This window comes from Pseudorca crassidens, chromosome X (assembly GCF_039906515.1).
Source record: "Pseudorca crassidens isolate mPseCra1 chromosome X, mPseCra1.hap1, whole genome shotgun sequence".
NCBI classification, from domain to species: domain Eukaryota; kingdom Metazoa; phylum Chordata; class Mammalia; order Artiodactyla; family Delphinidae; genus Pseudorca; species Pseudorca crassidens.
This window is the reverse complement of record NC_090317.1, coordinates 106,259,462-106,278,970: the sequence shown is the minus strand read 5'-3', so window position 1 is coordinate 106,278,970 and position 19,509 is coordinate 106,259,462. Positions and strand designations below refer to the sequence as shown.

General features: G+C 39.5%; 1 protein-coding gene across 6 annotated transcripts in view; it reads right to left on the bottom strand.

Annotated features, from left to right (window-relative positions):
• DMD (dystrophin) overlaps window positions 1-19,509 on the bottom strand; it is a 2,128,065-nt gene that overhangs the window by 18,677 nt on the left and 2,089,879 nt on the right. For all 6 annotated transcript variants that reach the window (XM_067723245.1, XM_067723244.1, XM_067723248.1 and 3 more), the window contains 2 exons: window positions 17,920-18,163; window positions 16,705-16,828 (listed from right to left, as the gene is read on the bottom strand). In XM_067723245.1, the coding sequence (XP_067579346.1) occupies window positions 16,705-16,828; window positions 17,920-18,163 (368 nt within the window). The remainder of the gene's footprint in view (window positions 1-16,704; window positions 16,829-17,919; window positions 18,164-19,509) is intronic.

The window sequence follows — 19,509 nt, the reverse complement described above, 5'->3', positions numbered from 1 at the left end:
ACCACCGTGCCACCAGGGAAGCCCCTTGCCCGTGGTTTTAAACTACCATCATCTGGAAAGGATGGAGTGAATGAAATGTTGCCAGAAGGAACAGGATGCTGACAGCTGCAGGGTTGATTACATTTCTGTTCCATTACCAATGCAAAATTTTGCCGAATTGGGGAACACGAGGCATTTTTAATGGTGTCAAGCCCACTTTAGTGATAGTATGCCTTATAGAATAAATTGGAACCAAAAGAGACACTCATGAGCAATGATGTTAATATTTCTGACAGTTTAATTAGCTCATACTGGAGCTCTAGGAACTCAACTCTACTGTCTTAAGGTTTAGGTACAGTTCAGTGAAGTGACTGACATTCTTCTCCCTGAATTACTTCAAGGATCAAAAAAAGGTATAAACCTAACGATGTCAACCAGTCATAACTATCAGCTGTGAGTCTCAAATGCAAGTGTCCAAGTACAAAGGTAAACTTGGCTTCTTTGTTTTGCTGGAAACTTTCATGGCAGTTTCATGTATCCATTCAAACAGTTTTTGGGGGCCTATTACATCTTAGGTAGAAAATAAACAAGTAAAATATAATCTTTTCTTCTTTTCTCAAGATTTTCACAGTTAAAACTCCTTTGGGTTTAACTAATCTCCTTTAAAAGTGGAAATCAGAATTATCACATGTATGCGTGAGTAAGAAGTGAACCAACCACTGAAAAATGCTTAAGGCCTAATATTTTCTGTGTCAGATTATACTGGAAAAGTGAAAACCGCTAAATGACACCTGAAACTAAAGTAATGCCACCAGACTATTCAATACTGAGCCAGATTTTAAATGTTAAAAAAAAAGCCGTAAAAATTTCAAAACAGATTTATTTATATATTCAAGTACTTATCAAAAGCCAACTATGTGCCAGGCAATGTTCTGAGTACTGGGATTACAGCAGTACACAACCAAAAAGCTGGCTCCGCGGAATTCACATCCTTATGGAGGCACTCAGGCCTCAGAAAAGAGGGTTAGGGAGGGGCAGTGAGGAAGACTCTTCAGAAAGGGGAGTCTAAGAGCCCTCGTTAATAAGGGGCAGATGAGCCAAAATGTTAGGGACTTGAGGCTGGGAGCCACGTAGATATTTGAAGGAAGAGTGCATGAGACAGAGGGAATAGGAAATGCAGACTCTGAGAGGAGAGTGTGATTGGCTTGCTCACGGAAGAGCAAGAAGATGGCCAGTACGTACAAAGTAAAGTGACCGAGTGTTGGGGGGAACGTGCTTCTCTGGCTCAGGAATTTAGACATGGTCACATAACCTGCTTTGGCCAATGGAATGTTAGATATGACATAAGCAGAGCCTCGTAATGTGCTTAAGTGGTTGGGCTTGCTTTCTTGTGCTTATGTGCCATAAGAAGTACATGGTCCAGTGGTCTTCTGACCCAAGGGGGTGAGAGACATGTGGAACAGACTTGACCCCAACCCACAACTTGGAGTCCAGCCTAGTTGAGCTCCAGCACAACTCCAATCAACCAACAAGACGGCCTGAATGAAAAATATGTAACTTGAGAATTTTCCGATTATTTTGTTACAAAGCAATAGCTGATTGATATACTCTGTTTTAAGGCATCGAACTAGCAAGATAACCAATATTTATGGGTTATCTAATCATATGCTGATATGTGGCTATAACATTATAGGCGGCCCAAAAATGTTGACTCTAACAATACTGGTGACCACAAGCCTCCTCCCCCACACACAAAAAAAACCTCAAGGAAATATTTATTGAGTCCCAAGTGTGTACACTGGGAACTTGGCCAGCCCTCATCCCTACTTCACTGATCCACTGCCTGCTCAAATAGCACTGCTAATGGTTCAGGGATTTCTAACTTAGGTAATGGCAATTCTTTAGCATTAACACTTCAATTTGATTCTATTCTGAGGTGATCCCCACAGATATGCATAAAAATCCTTTTTGGATTATTGGCCCTAGTTTTCATGGTTTGTCTGAAGTTGGTCCAAAGAAATGACTGAAACATTAAAAAAAATGAATGTTTCAAAATAAGGGAAGACATAGTCAAAGTTAAAATAGCACTCTGATATAGCATAATATGATAGACACTGCTGAAGTGAAGAAAAAGGAGATGACTCAGTTTAATCTGAGATCAAAGAAGTGAAATGGTTTGCTATAGGCAAGATATTCTTTAATTCTTCTGAAATTCACCATGGTTTCAGGCTTTCTAGACGGGATGATATCTAACTCACTTCCCTTTCCTCAATTCAAATGATGATAAGGGTTTAACTTGCTTAAAAAGTGACTTTAGCCAGAATTGATGTAAGCTGAGACACAAGAATCCTTACACCTATGATTTTTGTTTACACCCAAGCAAACTATTTTCTCTTTATACAAAAGGAAGCTGTGTATTAGAACACTATTTTGTCTTAAAAAGGGGGCTGTGTATGAGCAAATATGCCCACCCCTATTTTTCTTTGGATTGCTTATCTAAATCATATATTTTGTTTTTAACCAATTTCCAACTTGATGTGTGACTACTTTGTCATTCCCGCCTTTCTCTAGTTTTCCTTAAGAAAGAAAAGATCTATCCAGTACCTGATATTTACCTTCAGTGACTTTGTGAAATTATGACTTGGGGTAGATGGTTTCAATTTTACATAAAAATGCTGTCTTTAAGTTCTTTACTATATTAACGGTATACAATGATGATGTTGATTACTAGTTGGTTAGTGTTGAATAGTGATGAAAGATATTGAAATTAGTAGCTATTATTCGTTTGTAAAATTTTTATTGAGATATAATTGACATGGAACGTATTAACTTTAGGTGTACAACGTAATTATTTGAAATAAGTATATACTGCGAATTGATTACCACAGTAAGTTAACATTCATCACCATAGTTACAAATCTTATAAAAGTTCTCATCACAAGAATAAAAGATTTAATAATCTCTTAGCAACTTTTTTTTAGTTGAAGTTTAGCTGATTTACAATGTTGTGTTAGTTTCAGGTGTACAGCAAAGTGATTCAGATATATATATATATATATATATATGTATACGTATTCTTTTTCACATTCTTTTCCATTATAGGTAATTACAAAATATTGCATATACTTTCCTATGCTATACAGTAGGGCCTTGTTGTTTATCTATTTTTATATCTGTTAATCCCATACTCCTAATTTACCCCGCCCCCTTCTCCTTTGGTAACCATAAATTTGTTTTCTATGTCTGTGATTCTACTTCTGTTTTGTAAATAAGTTCATCTGTATCATATTTTTAGATTCCACATATCAGGGATATCATATGATATTTGCCTTTCTCTGTCTGACTTACTCCACTTAGTACGATAATCTCTAGGTCCATCCATGCTGCCATGCAACTTTTAAACATACAGTACAGTATTGTTAACTGTAGTCTCCATGCTGTACGTTATATCCCATGCAGGACTTATTTATCTTATAACTGGCATTGTGTACTTTTTGACCACCTTTGCTCATTTTGCCCAGCCCCTACCTCTGGCAACCACCAGTCTGTTCTCTGCACCATTTTTCATTCGCACTAAAACTGTGCACAAGGGTTCCCCCTTTTCTTCACGTTCTCACCAACACTCGTTATGTCTTGTCTCTGTTAATAGCCATTCAAACAGATGTGAGGTGATACCTCATTGTGGTTTTGATTTGCATTTCCCTGATGATTAGTGTGATGTCCAGCACCTTTTCATGTACCTGTTGGCCAGTGGTATATCTTTGGTAAAATGTCTAATGGATCTTCTCATTTTTTAATCAGATTGTTTTTTTCTCTTGAGTTGTATGAGTTCTTTATACATTCTGAATATTATCTCCATGTAAGATATATGATTTGCAAATATTTTCTCCCGTTCTGTCTTTTTATTTCTCGATGGTTTTGTTTGCTGTACAGAAGCTTTTTATTTGATGTAGTCAGATTATTTTTGCTTTTGTTGCCTTTGCTTTTGGTGTGAACTCAAAAAGTCATCACCAAGACTGATATCAGGGAGCTTACCCCCTATGTTTTCTTCCAGGAGTTTTCATGGTTTCAGGTCTTACATTCAAGTCTTTAATCCATTTTGAATTGTTTTTCATGTATGGTGTAAGATAGTGGTCCCATTTCATTCTTTTGTATGTGGCTGTGCAGTTTTCCCAACACCATTTACTGAAGAGACTATTCTTTTCGTATTGTATGTTTTTAGCTTGTTTGTTGTAAATTAATTGACCATATGTGTGAAGGTTTATTTATAGGCCCTCTGTTCTGTTCTGTTGATCTATGTGTCTGTTTTTATGCCAATGCCATACCATTTTGACTACTATGGCTTTGTAATACAGTATGAAATCAGGGAGCACGAGTCCTCCTGCTTTGCTCTTCTTTCTCAAGATTGCTTTGGCTCTTCGGGGTCTTTTTTTTTTGTGGTTCCATACAAATTTTAGGATTTTTTGTTCTATTTGTGTGAAGAATGCCATTGGAATTTTGATTGGGATTGCACTTAATCTGTAGATTGCCTGGGGGTAGTATGGACATTTTAACAATATTAATTCTTCCAGTCAATGAGCATGAAATATCTTTCCATTTGTTTGCATCTTCTTCAATTTCTTTCATCACTGTCTTATAGTTTTTAGGGTACAGGTCTTTCACCGCCTTAAATTTATTCCTCGGTATTTTATTCTTTTTGATGCAATCGTAAGTGGAATTATTTTCTTAATTTCTCTTTGTCGTAGTTTGTTATTAGTGTGTAAAAATGCAACAGATTTTTGTATATTGAGTTTTTATCCTGCAACTTCACTAAATTCATTGAGTTCTAACAGTTTTTTGGTAGAGTCTTCCAGGTTTTCTATGTATGTTATCATGTCATTTGCAAATAGAGATAAATTTACTACTTTCTTTCTGATTTGTGGGCCTTTTATTCTTTTTCTCACCCAGTTATGCTGGCTAGGACTTTCAGCACTATACTGAACAAAAGCGGCAAGAGTAGGCACCCTGGTCTTCTGATCTTAGCAGAAAAGCTTTCAGCTTTTCACCACTGAATATGATGTTAGCTGTGGGCTTGTCATACATGGCCTTCATCATGTTGACATATGTTCCCTCTATGCCCACTCTGTTGAGAGTTTTTATCACGAATGGATGTTGAATTTTGCCAAATGCTTTTTCTTCATCTATTGGGATGATCATATGATTTTCTTTCATTCTATTAATGTGGTATATTTATTCAGCTGTATATGTTGAACCACCCATGCAACCCAGGGATAAATCCCACTTGGTCATGGTGTATGATCCTTTTAATGTACCGTCGAATTTGGTTTGCTAATATTTTGTTGAGAATTTTTGCATCTGTATTCATTAGATGTTGGTCTATAGTTTTGTTGTAGTGTCCTCATCTGGCTTTGGTATCAAAGTGTAATGCTGGCCTTGTAAAATAATTTTGGGGGTGTGATTTCCTCTTCAATTTTTTTGTAAATGTTTGAGAAGGATTCGTGTTCTTTTTTAAATGTTTGGTAGAATTTGCCAGAGAAACCATCTGATTCTGGGCTTTTTTGGGGCGGCGGGGGGGACTTTTGCTTATAGATTCAATCTCCTTTCTCATTGTTGGTCTGTTCAGAGTTTGTTTCTTCATGATTCAGTCTTGGCAGGTTGTATGTTTCTAGGAATTTATCCATTTCTTCCAGATTATCCAATTTGTTGGCATATAATTGTTTTCAGTAGTCTTACGATCCTTTGTATTTCTGTGGTATAAGTTGTACTCATCTCTTCATACATTTCTGATTTTGAGTCCTCTCTCTTTTTCTCTTGGCGAGTTTGTCTAAAGGTCTATTTTGTTTATCTTTTCAAAAAGAAAAAAAAAGCGCTTCGTTTCATTGATCTTTTGCATTATCTTTTTCATCTCTATTTCATTTATGTCTGCACTGATCTTTCTTTCCTTCCATTAACTTTGGACTTTGTTCTTCTTTTTCTAGTTCCTTGAGGTGTAAAGTTAGGTTGGTTGTTTGAGACCTTTTTGTTTCTTGATGCAGGCATTTATCTGTATGAACTTCCCTCTCGGAACTGCTTTGCTGCATCCTGTAACTTTTGTTATGTTGTATTTCCATTTTCATTTGTCTCAAGGTAGTTTTTGATTTCTCCTGTGATTTCTTCATCAATCCATTTGTAGTGTGTACAGTAACACATTGGTATGTTATTAAATATTCCCGTATTTGTCAATTTTCCAGTTTTCTTCTTGAAATTGATTTTTGGTTTCATAACACTGTGGTCAGAAAAGATGCTCGATATGATTTCAATCTTCTTAAATTTACTGAGACTTGTTTTGTGGCCCAATATATGATCTATCCTAGAGAATATTCCAACCTAGAGAATGTTCCATGTACACTTAAGAATGTACTCTGCTGTGTTTGGATGGAGTGTTCTGTATGTATGTTAAGTTCATCTGACATAATATATGGTCCCATGCTTCCTTATTGATGTTCTGTCTGGATAACCTATCCATTGATGTACGTTGAGATATGGTTAAATCCCCTACTATTATTGTATTGCTATCTATTTTTCCCTTTAGGTCTCTCAATATTTGCTTTATATGTTTAGGTGCCCCTATGTTGGGTGAACAAATACTTACAAATGTTATAGCCTCTTATTGGAATGACCTCTTTATCATTGTTGTAATGCCCTTCTTTGGGTCTTATTTTAGTCGTCGTTTCAAAGTCTATTTTGTTTGATATAAGTGTAGCTACCCCAGGTTTCTTTACATCTTTACATCTGAAGTGACTTTTTTATAGGCCACATAGGGCTAGGTCTTGTTTCTGTTGTTGTTTTGTTTTTGTTGGAAAGGATTTTCATTAAATTTTAATTTCAAAGTTACAGAAAAATTCCAATAGTAAAATAGACTCCTAATATACCCTTTACCTTGATTCACCAAGTGTTAATGTTGCCATATTTGCTTTGTTTCTCTTTCTAAATACATAGATTTATTATCGTTGTTGTTATTATTGCTGACCCATTTCAATATAAGGTTCAGGTCCATGACCCTTTTTTTCTAAGTACTTCATCATTATGTCCTTGAACCCTATCTTATGGAACCACATTGCACTATATTATCATCTGATTTGTAGCCTATATTTAAATTTCACCAATTGCCTTAATAATTCATAATGTCTTTTATAACTATTACCATATATGTGCATATGTATATATTCCACCCCCACCCCGGAACCTAGGGTCATATGTTGCATTTGTCTTGTGTCTTTCCTTTCCTTTTGTTTTAAGTATAGTTGATTTACAATGTTGTGTTAATTTCTGCTGTACAGCAAAGTGATTCAGTTATACATATATATTTAATATTCTTTTCCATTATGGTTTATCATAGGATATTGAATATAGTTCTCTGTGCTATACAGTAGGACCTTGTTGTTTATCTATTCCATGTATAATAGCTTACATCTGCTAACCCCAACCTCCCACTCCATTCCTCCACCAACCTCCTCCCCCTTGGCAACCACAAGTCTGTTCCCTATGTCCGTGAGTCTGTTTGTGTTTCTCAGATAGGTTCCTTTGTGTTGTATTTTAGATTCCACATTTAAGTGATATCATATGGTATTTGTCTTTCTCTTTCTGACTTCACTTAGTATGATAATCTCTAGTTGCACCCATGTTGCTGCAAATGGCACTATTTCGTTCTCTTTTTTATGGCTGAGTAGTATTGCATTGTATATATGTACCATATCTTCTTTATCCATTCCTCTGTTGATGGGCATTTAGGTTGTTTCCATGTCTTGGCTATTGTGAATAGTGCTGCTATGGACACAGGGGTGCATGTACCTTTTTAGATGAGTTTTGCACGGATATATGCCCAGGAGTGGGACTGCTGGATCATGTTCTATTTTTAGTTTTCTGAGGAACCTCTGTACTGTTCTCCATAGTGGCTGCACCACTTTACATTCCCACCAACACTGTAAGCGGGTTCCCTTTTCTCCATGTCTTCTCCAGCATTTGTTATTTGTAGAGTTTTTAATGATGGCCAATTCTGACTGGTGTGTGAGGCAGTATCTCATTGTAGTTTTGATTTGCATTCTCTAATAATTAGCGATGTTGAGCATCTTTTCATGTGCCTCTTGGCCGTTTGTACTTCTTTGGAGAAATGTCTATTTAGGTCTTTTGTCCATTTTTTTTTTTACTGGGGTATAGTTGGTCTATAATGTTGTGTTAGTTTCTACTGTAGAGCAAAGTGAGTCAGTTATACGTGTACATATATCCACTCTTTTTTTAGATTCTTTTCCCATATAGGCCATTACAGAGTACTGAGTTGAGTTCCCTGTGCTGTACAGTAGGTCCTTATTAGCTATCTATTTTACATATAGTAGTGTGTATGTGACAATTCCAATCTTCTGCCCATTTTTCAGTTGGGTTGTTTTTTTGTTGTTGAGTTGTATGAGCTGTTTGTATATTTTGGAAATTAAGCCCTTGTTGGTTGCATTATTTGCAAATATTTTCTCCCATTCTGTAGGTTGTCTTTTCATTTTGTTTATGGTTTCCTTTGCTGTGCAAAAGCTTGTAAGTTTGATTAGGTCCCATTTGTTTATTTGTTTTTATTTCTATTGCCATGGGAGACTGTAGGTCTTGTTTTTTAATCCATTCAGCTGCTCCATATATTGTGATTGGAAAATTTAGTCCACTTAAAGTAACTTTTGATAGGTGTGTACTTACTGCCAGTTAAAAAATTGTTTGCTGGCTGTTCTGTAGTTCCTCTGTGCCTTTCTTCCTCTTGCTCTCTTCCTTTGTGATTTGATGATTGTAGTGTAATGCTTAGATTCCTTTCTGTTGTTTGTGTATAGGTTTTTGCTTTGTGGTTACCATGAGGCTCAGATAAAACATATTTATAACCATCTATTTTAAGTTGATAATACCTAACTTCGAACACATTCTAAAGCTCTACATTTTTACTCTCCTCCCTCTGTTTTATGTTTTTGATGCCACGGTTTACGTATTTTTTATCTGTGTGTCTATTAACAAATTACTTTGGTTATAGTTATTTTTATTACTTTTGCTTTTTAACCTTCATACTGAATGTATAAGCAGTCAGCCCATCACTATCACAAGATTTGATTATTTTGAATTTAATTATATAATTACCTTTACTTGTGAGGCTTATGCTTTCATGTTTTCCTGTTACTAATTAGCTAGCACCCTTTTGTTTGAGTTTAAAGAAGAAGTCCGTTTTACATTTCTTGTAAGGCTGGTGTAGTGGTGTTTCATTCCTTCAGCTTTTGCTTGTCTGGAAAACTCTTTCTCTCTCCAATTCTGAATGACAGCTTTTCTGGATAGAGTCTTCTGGTTGGCAGGTTTTTTTTCCCTTTAAATACTTTGAATATATCATGAAACTCCCTTCTGGCCCGCAAAGTTTCTGCTGAAAAATCTGCTGATGGATTTATGGGGATTCCCTTGTGTGTAACAAGTTGTTTTCCTCTTGCTGCTTTTAAGATTCTCTCATTGTCTTTCACTTGTGACAGTTTAATTATAATGTGTCTTGGTGTGGGAACTGTCCAGGCTTCCTGGATCCAGAAGTATGTTTCCTCCCTCAGGTTAAGAAAGTTTTTCTGCTTTCTCTCTCTCTTTTCCTTCTAGGACCCTATATTAGGAATATCTGTCTGCTTGATGGTGTCCACTAAGTTCCTTAAGCTATCTTCTCTATCAATCAATCATTCTTTTAAAAATTTTTATTGAAATATTGTTGATTTTTACAATGTTGTGTTTCAGATGTATAGCAAAGTGATTCAGATATATATATATATGTGTTTGTGTCTGTGTATATATATATATAAAATTTTTTTACATCTCTTCCATGATAGGTTATTACAAGATATTGAGTAGCGTTCCCTGTGCTATACAGTAAGTCCTTGCTGGTTATCTATGTTATATATAGTAGCGTGCATCTGCTAATCCCAAACTAATAACCCCCCCCCCCCACTTTTCCCCTTTGGCAACCATAAGTTTGTCTTCTTTCATTTTTCTTTTTCATCCTATGATGGATGAATTCCACTGCCCTGTTTTTGGGTTTGCTCATCCTTTCTTCCAATTCATCTAGTCTGCTGTTGAACCCTTCTATTGTATTTATTGGTTCAGTTATTGTATCCTTAGCTTTGTGATTTCTATTTGGTACTTTTCTTATAATTCTCTCTCTCTTCCTTGGAATGCTCACTTTAATGCATTGTTTTCCTGACCTTGACGAGCATCTTTAGGGCTGTTATTTTGAATTCTCTATTTGCAAAATACTTATGTCAATTTCTTTACCGTCTTTTTTGAGGTTTCACCTTGTTCTGTTCTTTGGAATGTATTTGTTTTTTCATTTGCCTTGACCTCTGTGTTGGTTTCTATGCATTGGCTATAACAGTAACCTCTGCCATCTTGAAGGCGTGATCTCATGTAGGAGGTGAGCCTTGTTTTTCAACCCTGCCCTACCTCTTGGTCTCTCAAACTTTTTTGATTGTCCAAAGAGGCTTCTTTGTTTTTAGTGGCGCTGAGTAGTTAGTTGAGGGTTTGCCCAGACCTGTCAGTGTTCCAATGGGGAGGATTTCAGTCAGCACTTAGATGCAAGATGATTGGAAGGCTGACCCCCCGCCCCGGCAATAGCTTTTAAAGGATGTAAATAGACCTCTTTCAGGGAAAAAGTGGGAGATGTAAACGTTTCTGTATGCCCCCTCTGCACTGAGCTCTGGGGAGATGCTAGCTATTTAAAAACTGTTCTTTTGGTATGCTAGCATTCCACTGAACCTGTGACATAAACCGTGCTGGCCACCAGATGTGTGCACAAGCTCCTTTCTGGGAGATACCAATGACCTGGAGTGAGGCAGCAACCAATGACCTGGAGTGAGGCAGCAGAGTGGGAAGATGGCACTGGCTGGCCTGGCCTGCACGATCTCTCTCTAGAGAGTACTTAAGTCAGCCCCTGTATATGTGTGTTAAATGAGTAAGAAGCCTGCCTCTTCAGGCTGAGGCTTGTAAGTTAAAAACAAACAAAGAGGACTGTTTCATGGAAAGACTGGATGCATTCCAGTCTGCTGCCTCTAAGCTGTGCACTTGGCAGCAGGGGTTGGGGGGTGGGGGAGGCGGGGTTAGCCTTGTTGAGTCCGTGGGAGCCCTTTAAGTACTGTCTGTCTCTTAGTTCCATAGCCTTGTGGATCTCTCTCACGGCTGCAAGGCCCACTGACTGCAAAGTTAGTTAGTTAGGTGTTTGTGGAGCCCAAAACTTTACTCCTCAGGGAGAAGCTACTAGTTGTTGAGAGTTCTTTCCTGGTTGTGTGTCATCATGCCAGGGATGGGGTTTACAGCAAGACTGTCTCAGGATCTCCTACCTGTTTCTTTTAAATTAATTTTTATTGGCATCTAGTTGACTTACGATGTTGTGTTAGGTGTACAGCAAAGTGAATCAGTTATAGATATACATGTATCCGTTCTTTTCCCAGATAGGTCATTTTAGAGTATTGAGTAGAGTTCCCTGTGCTATACAGTAGGTCCTTATTAGTTATCATCTATATTTTATATATAGTAGTGTGTATGTCTTCCGATTATTTTCTCCCCTGGTAACCGTAAGTTTGTTTTCTACATCTCCTACCCGTTTTGATGGGGGCTTTTTTTCTGTTTGTTTGTCCAACATATAGGAGTCACTCAGCTGGTTCTTGAATTCCTTTGAGAGGGATCTGTGCGTGGGGGGGGGGGGAATTCAGGATCTTCCTATGTTGTCATCTTGATTCAGAACCTCAGGCTAAATTGCTCAAATGGGGAAGAAAGTGAGCAAGACTTAGGCCTTGCCTTTAAGGAAGTTAAGCTCTAGGGAGAAGAAACAAAGTGTAATAACGAAGACAGAATAAATTAATTACAGGATATAATAATGCATGATCAAGTTCCCCCAAAAGACGAGTGAAAACGATGGTACATTTCAGGTTAAGAAGACATCGCGCACAGGGTCGGAGATGGCTGACAGCGTGGATTAGTGAAACGGCATGGTATGTGTGCACGAGCACTGCGGGCTGCAAATGGAGGCGGGGGATCATGTTTGTTTGAAGACAGTGAAAAACTGGGCGCTAGAGGAAGGTGAGTCTACCTTTGAATTTGAACACCATGCTAAGGAGTATGGACTTGAGGCAAACAAACAGGACCCATAAAAAAGGGAGAAGAATAATTAATTAATATACAATCTGAATGTCTGTCAGGGAGGAACGAGAGCCTAAAGACAGAGAAACCAGTTAGGGGAGTATTCATATTGTCTGTTCCACCATGAGGGCTACAAGTCTTTCTCTTGTTTGTTTATGCAAAGCAAAACAGACTGACCTTGATGACTGGAGAGGTGTTGGTGGGGCTTGGCTCAAGAAGGAAGGTAAGTAAAGGGGTCGTTTTAGAGGTAATGAATATGTTTAGTACCTTGGCTGCGAGGATGGTATCACGGGGTATACATATGTCCAAACTTATCATAATGTAGGTAAAGGGGGAAAAAGTGTGCAAAATGACTGCCTTTGTACAGTTTAGAAATTCTGGAGGTTGATCGCAAATTTTAGATTGTTGTGGGGCTTTTTTGGGTTTATCCAGAAAATACTCCCTCACTCAGGAGAGAGGTCTAGGCTGACACTCTTGAGGAAAACCTTGAAGCGATGCACTGAGGGGACACAACCTCCCCTATGCGGTCAGGTGGCATACATACTTAGCCTGAGTCCAATCATGAGTAAACAAGCAGGCAATGCAAAGTGAGAAACATTTTACAAAACAACTGGCCTGACCTCTTCTGAAATGTCAGCGTCATGAAAAAATCTGAAGAGGCTAGGGAAGTGTTCTAGACTCCTTAGGAGAGTTGAGAGAAGGCAACTAGATGCAAAGCAAAGCATGACCTTTCACTGGCTCCTGAGTGAAAAACGCAAAAAGCTAGAAAGAATATTATTGGCAGAATGGGGGATATTGCAATTTAAATTAGATAATAGGACTGTATTGCTGTTTACTTCCTGAGTGTGAGTAGCTTGAAGTGTTACTAAGTATGCAACGTAATCATTAAAACTATACAGGCACATAAAATATACATGAATATCTATGCAGCCTATATAATACAGGCACATAAAATATACATGAATATCTATGCAGCCTATATAAAGATGTTTGTTTGCAAATAGATGTTACTGTCAATAAATAAGGCGAATGTGGCAAAATGTTGAGTTAACTGCAGTTCTGCCCTAAGTTTGAAATTTGTTCTAAATAAGAAGCTAAGGAACCTTTCAACATTGTTTGTTTAAGCGAACAAGTAAAATATAAAAGAATGATTGATAGATTGGGTAGAAGAAGTTAAGGGAGTCAGTCAGAGATAAGCTGTTGGGAAGATAGATAGATAGACTTTGTTCACTTCTAACAAACAGAATGTGAGCTTCATTAGGACATCGTCCCATTTTAAAAGACGTACAGAACGCACGTATGGTACCCAGAGACTTACCAGTGGTATTTCATGGTTTGAGGAAACACTCCAACTCATTAGATCACCCAGTATGACTTCACCCATATTTCTCTTTAAAAAGTCTTGGGGTTATATATTAAAAGAAAAGAATGCAACTCTCTACCAGAAAATGGTTCAGCAAATCCCAGCCCTATCACATCCCAGCGCTGCAAAGCACGAGGATACACACTGCATTTATTTCAACACCTGTGTGCATCCTGCAAGAAGACGGTCTGTCTTTTTTTTCCTCTTTATGGTGAAGAAAAAAAAGGCACCTTTGAATTCACTCTTTTCATCCAGAAAACAAACTTTTATTAACAACAGAGCCTATCCATTTTACAGTGGCAAGTCATCTCTTAGCCTAACTCGGCCACTGGAGAAAGCAAGCACTTCTGTTCTTGCATTCAGTGCTGCCACGATCCTCTCAGCTCCACGGCCTGACGTGGACTTTAATTTGGGTGCTTTCATAGGCACGCTGCCTCTTTGCCAGTGTTGACAGGCCTAAATAATTAATGTTTCTAAGCACCGAGGGCTCTGAATCTCACCACTCAAGTATGTGACTTCGTCTCTCTCACAGGCTTTGCTTACTTCAAAAAAAGGCAAAATCCTGCAGTAGGCGTTAACAACAGAGGTACTAGAACTCAGTTATTTTTGGAATTCACAGACTTTACAAAGGCATATAATATTCTGTCATATATATGCTGCGCTATCACTTACAGTCCCAACAGGCCATTAGCTCGACTCAGATCTCATGTGGAGAAAGAGAATCTGATGCCCTAAATCACTGAGGTGTGGTAAAGCTGGGAAAACAACTCCAAACAAACATTTCCTCTTCCTTCAGAAAAGAAATGCAAGCTGGCTTTTCTACAAGCTTTGATTTCTCTAATCTCAGTGCCCTCATGCACCCTCGTCAACTTCTTGAGGAATCTTTCTCCTTTCCCAGCAACCCTGGCCCCTCCATGATCTCCATGTATAATCAGCTGCCGCTCACTGGGAGGCTACCTCTTAGACACAGGCGTCACTGCAAAGTGTTTTACTTTGGGGAATTTTCCTGACCATGGTCCCCATCCTCCACCATAAAATGCACTCATACCTTTCCTTTTTGTCCCATCAAGTCGGATTAGGCAGCTCACCTCTCTACATTTCTACTCTCACGGAAGATCCTAAGTATAAAATGAATTCTTCGACACACCATGGGACCAGGCGACAGAGCTTTCAGTGTGACTCAAGGAGTCCCAGGTCTCTTCCTTTCTGTGAGGTAAGAGGGTCAAGTAAACCCAGTTTAGGACCCAGGAAAAAGCAAGCATAGAGCATGCTGGGCCTCACGAGAGGAGAAGAGTCACGAGAGGAGGGGGACAGGGCAAGTATTTGTGGCCTTCATAAAACCCCCTATTGTCTAGCCTAGCACAACAAGAAAAACCAGTAAGCAGATGGCCGGCAACCACGTGTCATGGTCCTTTTAACAATGGCTTCATTACCCCTGCAAAATGCTTTACTTGTTCTGACCTTTTATTTGCCTCATGAACTCCAGTTTTCTTGGAACCCGTCCTAGGCAGAGAAGACTACTGAAGACCACCACCACCAGACCTGGCTGACCATTTGGTCTACACACATCTCCGCCCTCAGTGTTACTTGATAATTTCCATTAGGGTCTAAAGACCCTTTCTCTCCTCAAGCCACACTCATTTCCAAGATTACCTGACGTTTATATTTCCGTGAAAAGACAGACCTCTGCAACTTGCCTTCTCTTAGCCACTTCTGAGGAAGCATTTTCAGCTACTGCGCTTCCGGTGATCCACTGAGCCCTTTTCAGCATTTTGACCTCTGGCACTCATCTTCTTCCTGAAACCTAGGCCTGCCTGTGTGGCTGAGCCACACCGACTCCATTCTGTCAGCTCCATCCTGGGCACACAGGCCTGCCTCCTCCCTCCCCTTTCTGTGTGACGGACTGTGCCCAAGCCAGACAAGTTCCCTGTCAGCTTTTTATCCTTACCTTCATCTGATACGAAAACTGGAAGAATGCCCGTTGCTGGCGCAGATGGTTAATGGTCCTGAGACCACCCCACCCGCCCCCGCCCAGAGGGGAGGAGAAAGCCCCAGTTTCCAGCCGTGCATACATGCTTTGGCCCCTTTAAGTAAGTCCCCCTGTACCCCTTTCGGTGGCAGGGGATCACCGTCCACCTGCTGCCGCGCACAATAAACTTCCTAATTAATTGTACTTTAAGGAGTTGAGTTGCCTGCTTCGTTTTTCGGTCTTGGAGGCTATTATTCTTCAGTAATCCCTCTTCGGTAACCTTTCCAACACTACTCCCCACTCCTTCACTACCCCATCACCCAAAGGGAGGTCTTCCCCGAGGCGCTGTATCCAAGCACCTTTCTTATGTATTTATTTCTCATCTATCTCACGCCTTGCAGCTATCAATTCTGTGGAGTTCACTCTCAGATCTCTCCGGACTGTCCGTTTACCCCCTCCTAAAACAAACACAGTGTTTCCACATTCAAAAGGATCATTATCTTCTTCCAACCAAATCCTCTCCCCTCATTGCCTTTCCTTACATTTTCCAGTCAGTCCCCTGGCCTTGGGTACTCTATTTTCAAATAAGTCCCATAACTTGGCCTTTGTGATTGATTGCCTCCTAACGAGTCTTTCAACCTGTAAAAGTTTTATTTTTACTCTGGGGCAGACAAAACCGCCGGAGTACATCTTTTTAGCTATTTCTCACCTGCTAAATGATTTTCAGAGGCTCCCTGACACCGACCACACACCTCTGCCCAATATTCATGTCACTATAATGTGACCCCCAACCTTCCTCTGCAGCCTTCCTTCCTCCCCGACCCCACCTCCTGCTTGGAGCCTATCTAACTGGACCAGTGGCTCCTTCCTGCCCTTGGCCCAAGGCCCTCATCTCTACATCTTCAGTTATGCTATACCTTCTTCAACATATGCTCAGTTCCTACTCCATCCTTCAAAACCCTTCACAAATATCAATTCGTCGAAAAGCCTTCTCTGATCTCCGAAATGAATGAAACTTTAGTACCACGTTGCCTTGTTCTAACTGAATAGCCAGTCCTTTGCGGGCCAGGACTATGTCTTTCATCTTCGTACCCCAAAGGCATTTATGACAATCCCTTGTCCGGAACCGATATTAGATAATTTAGCAGATGATTTAAACCTCTGAGCAAACAGTTCACCATTTCCAGACCTTAGGAGAGAACAAAATCCAGGAGTAGCTGAGACAGACACTTACCCATGGATTCCGAAGTTTGACTGCCCACCACCCGGAGCAGCATCGGCTGGCTGCTGTCTGACCTCTGAAGAGACGTAGAAGGAGAGGACGCCGTTGTACCATTCACCTTGGCCTCTGCCTGGGGCTGAGGCATTCAAAAGAAAAGAGAATTATTTTTCATAATAAAACACGCAAACAAATATATACCTATTACAGACACTCAAAACTCAGAAATTACGACTTTTCCTACTTAGAAACCTCCCAAAGATGGTTACATTTGGGAAATTTCACTGTTGATTAAGATCCATGGAGACGGTCTGTGTACCTGAATTGTACCCCCTTCTAAGTTTGAAATACATTACAGCTATGGTGGAATACGATATAGAAAACGATTAGCCTAAATAACTGAAAGATTTAGAAGGTCATGTGAGAATGGTGAAACCATATGAGACCACAAAAATGTAGTGGAGAATTCTTATTTTTGTGAAGTATTAAAGAACAAGATGGAGAGAACATATCTCAAATTTTTAAATTCCCAGAAAGCCAGGACTGTGTGCAGGTGGGGCCTTCCACAATGCAATATCCTGCTATATTTTCAATGGAGACTTAAAAAAATTGTGTTTTAGGGATTATCAAAAGAAAAAACCCAAAGGTATACCAGAAAATAAGACTAATTGGAAAAAAGAAAAAAAAAAGAGTTCCGGGCTTCCCTGGTGGCGCAGTGGTTGAGAGTCTGCCTGCCGATGCAGGGGACACGGGTTCGTGCCCTGATCCGGGAAGAACCCACATGCCGCGGAGCGGCTGGGCCTGTGAGCCATGGCCGCTGGGCCTGCGCATCTGGAGCCTGTGCTCGGCAACGGGAGAGGCCACAGCAGTGAGACGCCCGCATGCCGCAAAAAAAAAAAAAAAAGAGTTCCATTTCAAGAGGTAAAATTTTCACTTTGAGGTAACTAGTGGAAACCTTACTGTATTTTTTTTCCCAAGATGAATTTTAAATCAGTCAAATAAAAGACATTTTTGTACGAAACAGTCTGGAACAACTATAAAATGACATGCTAGTCGTTCCTCCTCTTCTTATATCCCTTGATATCTAGCACTTTGCTAGGCACATACTAAGTAATTAACAAATCAATGCTTATTACAGTTCTGAAAAGGACTCGGAGTTCTAGTGTTTAGTTTGAAGAGGGGAAAATGATGTTTTGTAAATATCCCATGTTACAGAGAGGTGGCTCTCACTTGCTCCAGCAGCTGCCTTAGCCTATGCAACTGTGATTCCAGCTGTTTATTGTGGTCTTCCAGGATTTGCATCCTGGCTTCCAGGCGGCCTTTGTGTTGACGCAGTAGCTTGGCCTCAGCAATGAGCTCAGCATCCCGGGGACTCTGGGGAGAGGTGGGCATCATTTCAGGAGGGGACGGCAGTGGGGATAGGCCTTTATGTTCATGCTGCTGCTTGAGACGATCATATTCTGCTTGCAGATTCCTGTTCGGCATCAAAGAAGTGGAAAAAAGAAAAAAAAAAGGAAAATTGAATATCATCACCAGATTTCTTATACAATGGCAGAGAGATACATCTGACCACCACCAAACACAACAGCAAGCAAAAGGGAGGCACTTAATGAATGGTTTTTATGACGACGATTTTAGTGATGCTAAAAAAACAAAATAAAATTTGAAGCGTCTGCCCGGAATATGTGAGGGGGAGATGCTTTTCAATCTTCTATACTCAAAAGCCTTATGAGTGCTATGTTTACATAATTAAGCAGCAAAGGAGTTAATCATTTTGTAAATATTTCCTAATACTGTCATGAGATTACAATTCTTATACCTCTGTCAACACTTCGCTTTGCTTAAAAAAATCATCAAATATTTTCAACAGCAACGTGCAAGAACATAGTAAGAGTGTACCCATGTACCCACCACAGCGCTTTAATAAATTTAACATTTGCCATATTTTCTTCGAATTTCTTTGAAGAAATAAAAATATGACAGTTACAGCTGAAGCTTCCCCACAGATTCTCCTTACTATGATATCAGTTCCCCGCTCACCAATGCCCCCAAGGAGATAATGCCATCCTGAGTTCCACGACCATCATTACCACGAATGCATCCACAAATACTGGCTTGCTGAGATTCGGCTTTTTCGACTCTACATAAATGGCCATTTCACGTGATTCAATCTAATAGCATTATTTTGCATGTTCTTAAACTTTATGTTTCAGAACTCTGTTGGAGCATGTACATACCATTGTAAGAGTTGCTTTTTGCCTTCAACACCGTTTTGGAGATTTATCCATGCTGATACATAATAGTTCATGATTTTAACGGCTGTAAGGTATTATTCTGCTGCTTGAATGTGCCAACAACATTCTCCTGTCAATGAACATTTAGGTTGTTTCCAACTTGTCACTATTACAAAGAGTGACGCAATGAACTTCTGTCTACCTGTCTCCTTGGATACCTGTTTGAGAGATTCTTTACAGAATATATGTAGATGTAAAATTGCTGGGTTCTAGCAACATCTTCAACGTTGCTACAGATCACCAAACTGCTCTCCTAAGAGATTTTATACCTATTTACTCTCCCACCAGTAGTGAGTGAGATTTTCCATTTGGTCACATCTTCATCAAATACTTGGTGTTACCAAACATTTAAGTTTTGGTTGATGGGTATATTTTAATGAGCACATCTCTGACTACTGGTGAGGCTGAACTTTTTCTGTTTTGGCCGTACCGCGTGGCTTGTGGGATCTTAGTTCCCTGACCAGGGATCGAACCCACGTCCTTGGCAGTGAAAGCACAGAGCCCTAACCACTGGACCGCCAGGGAA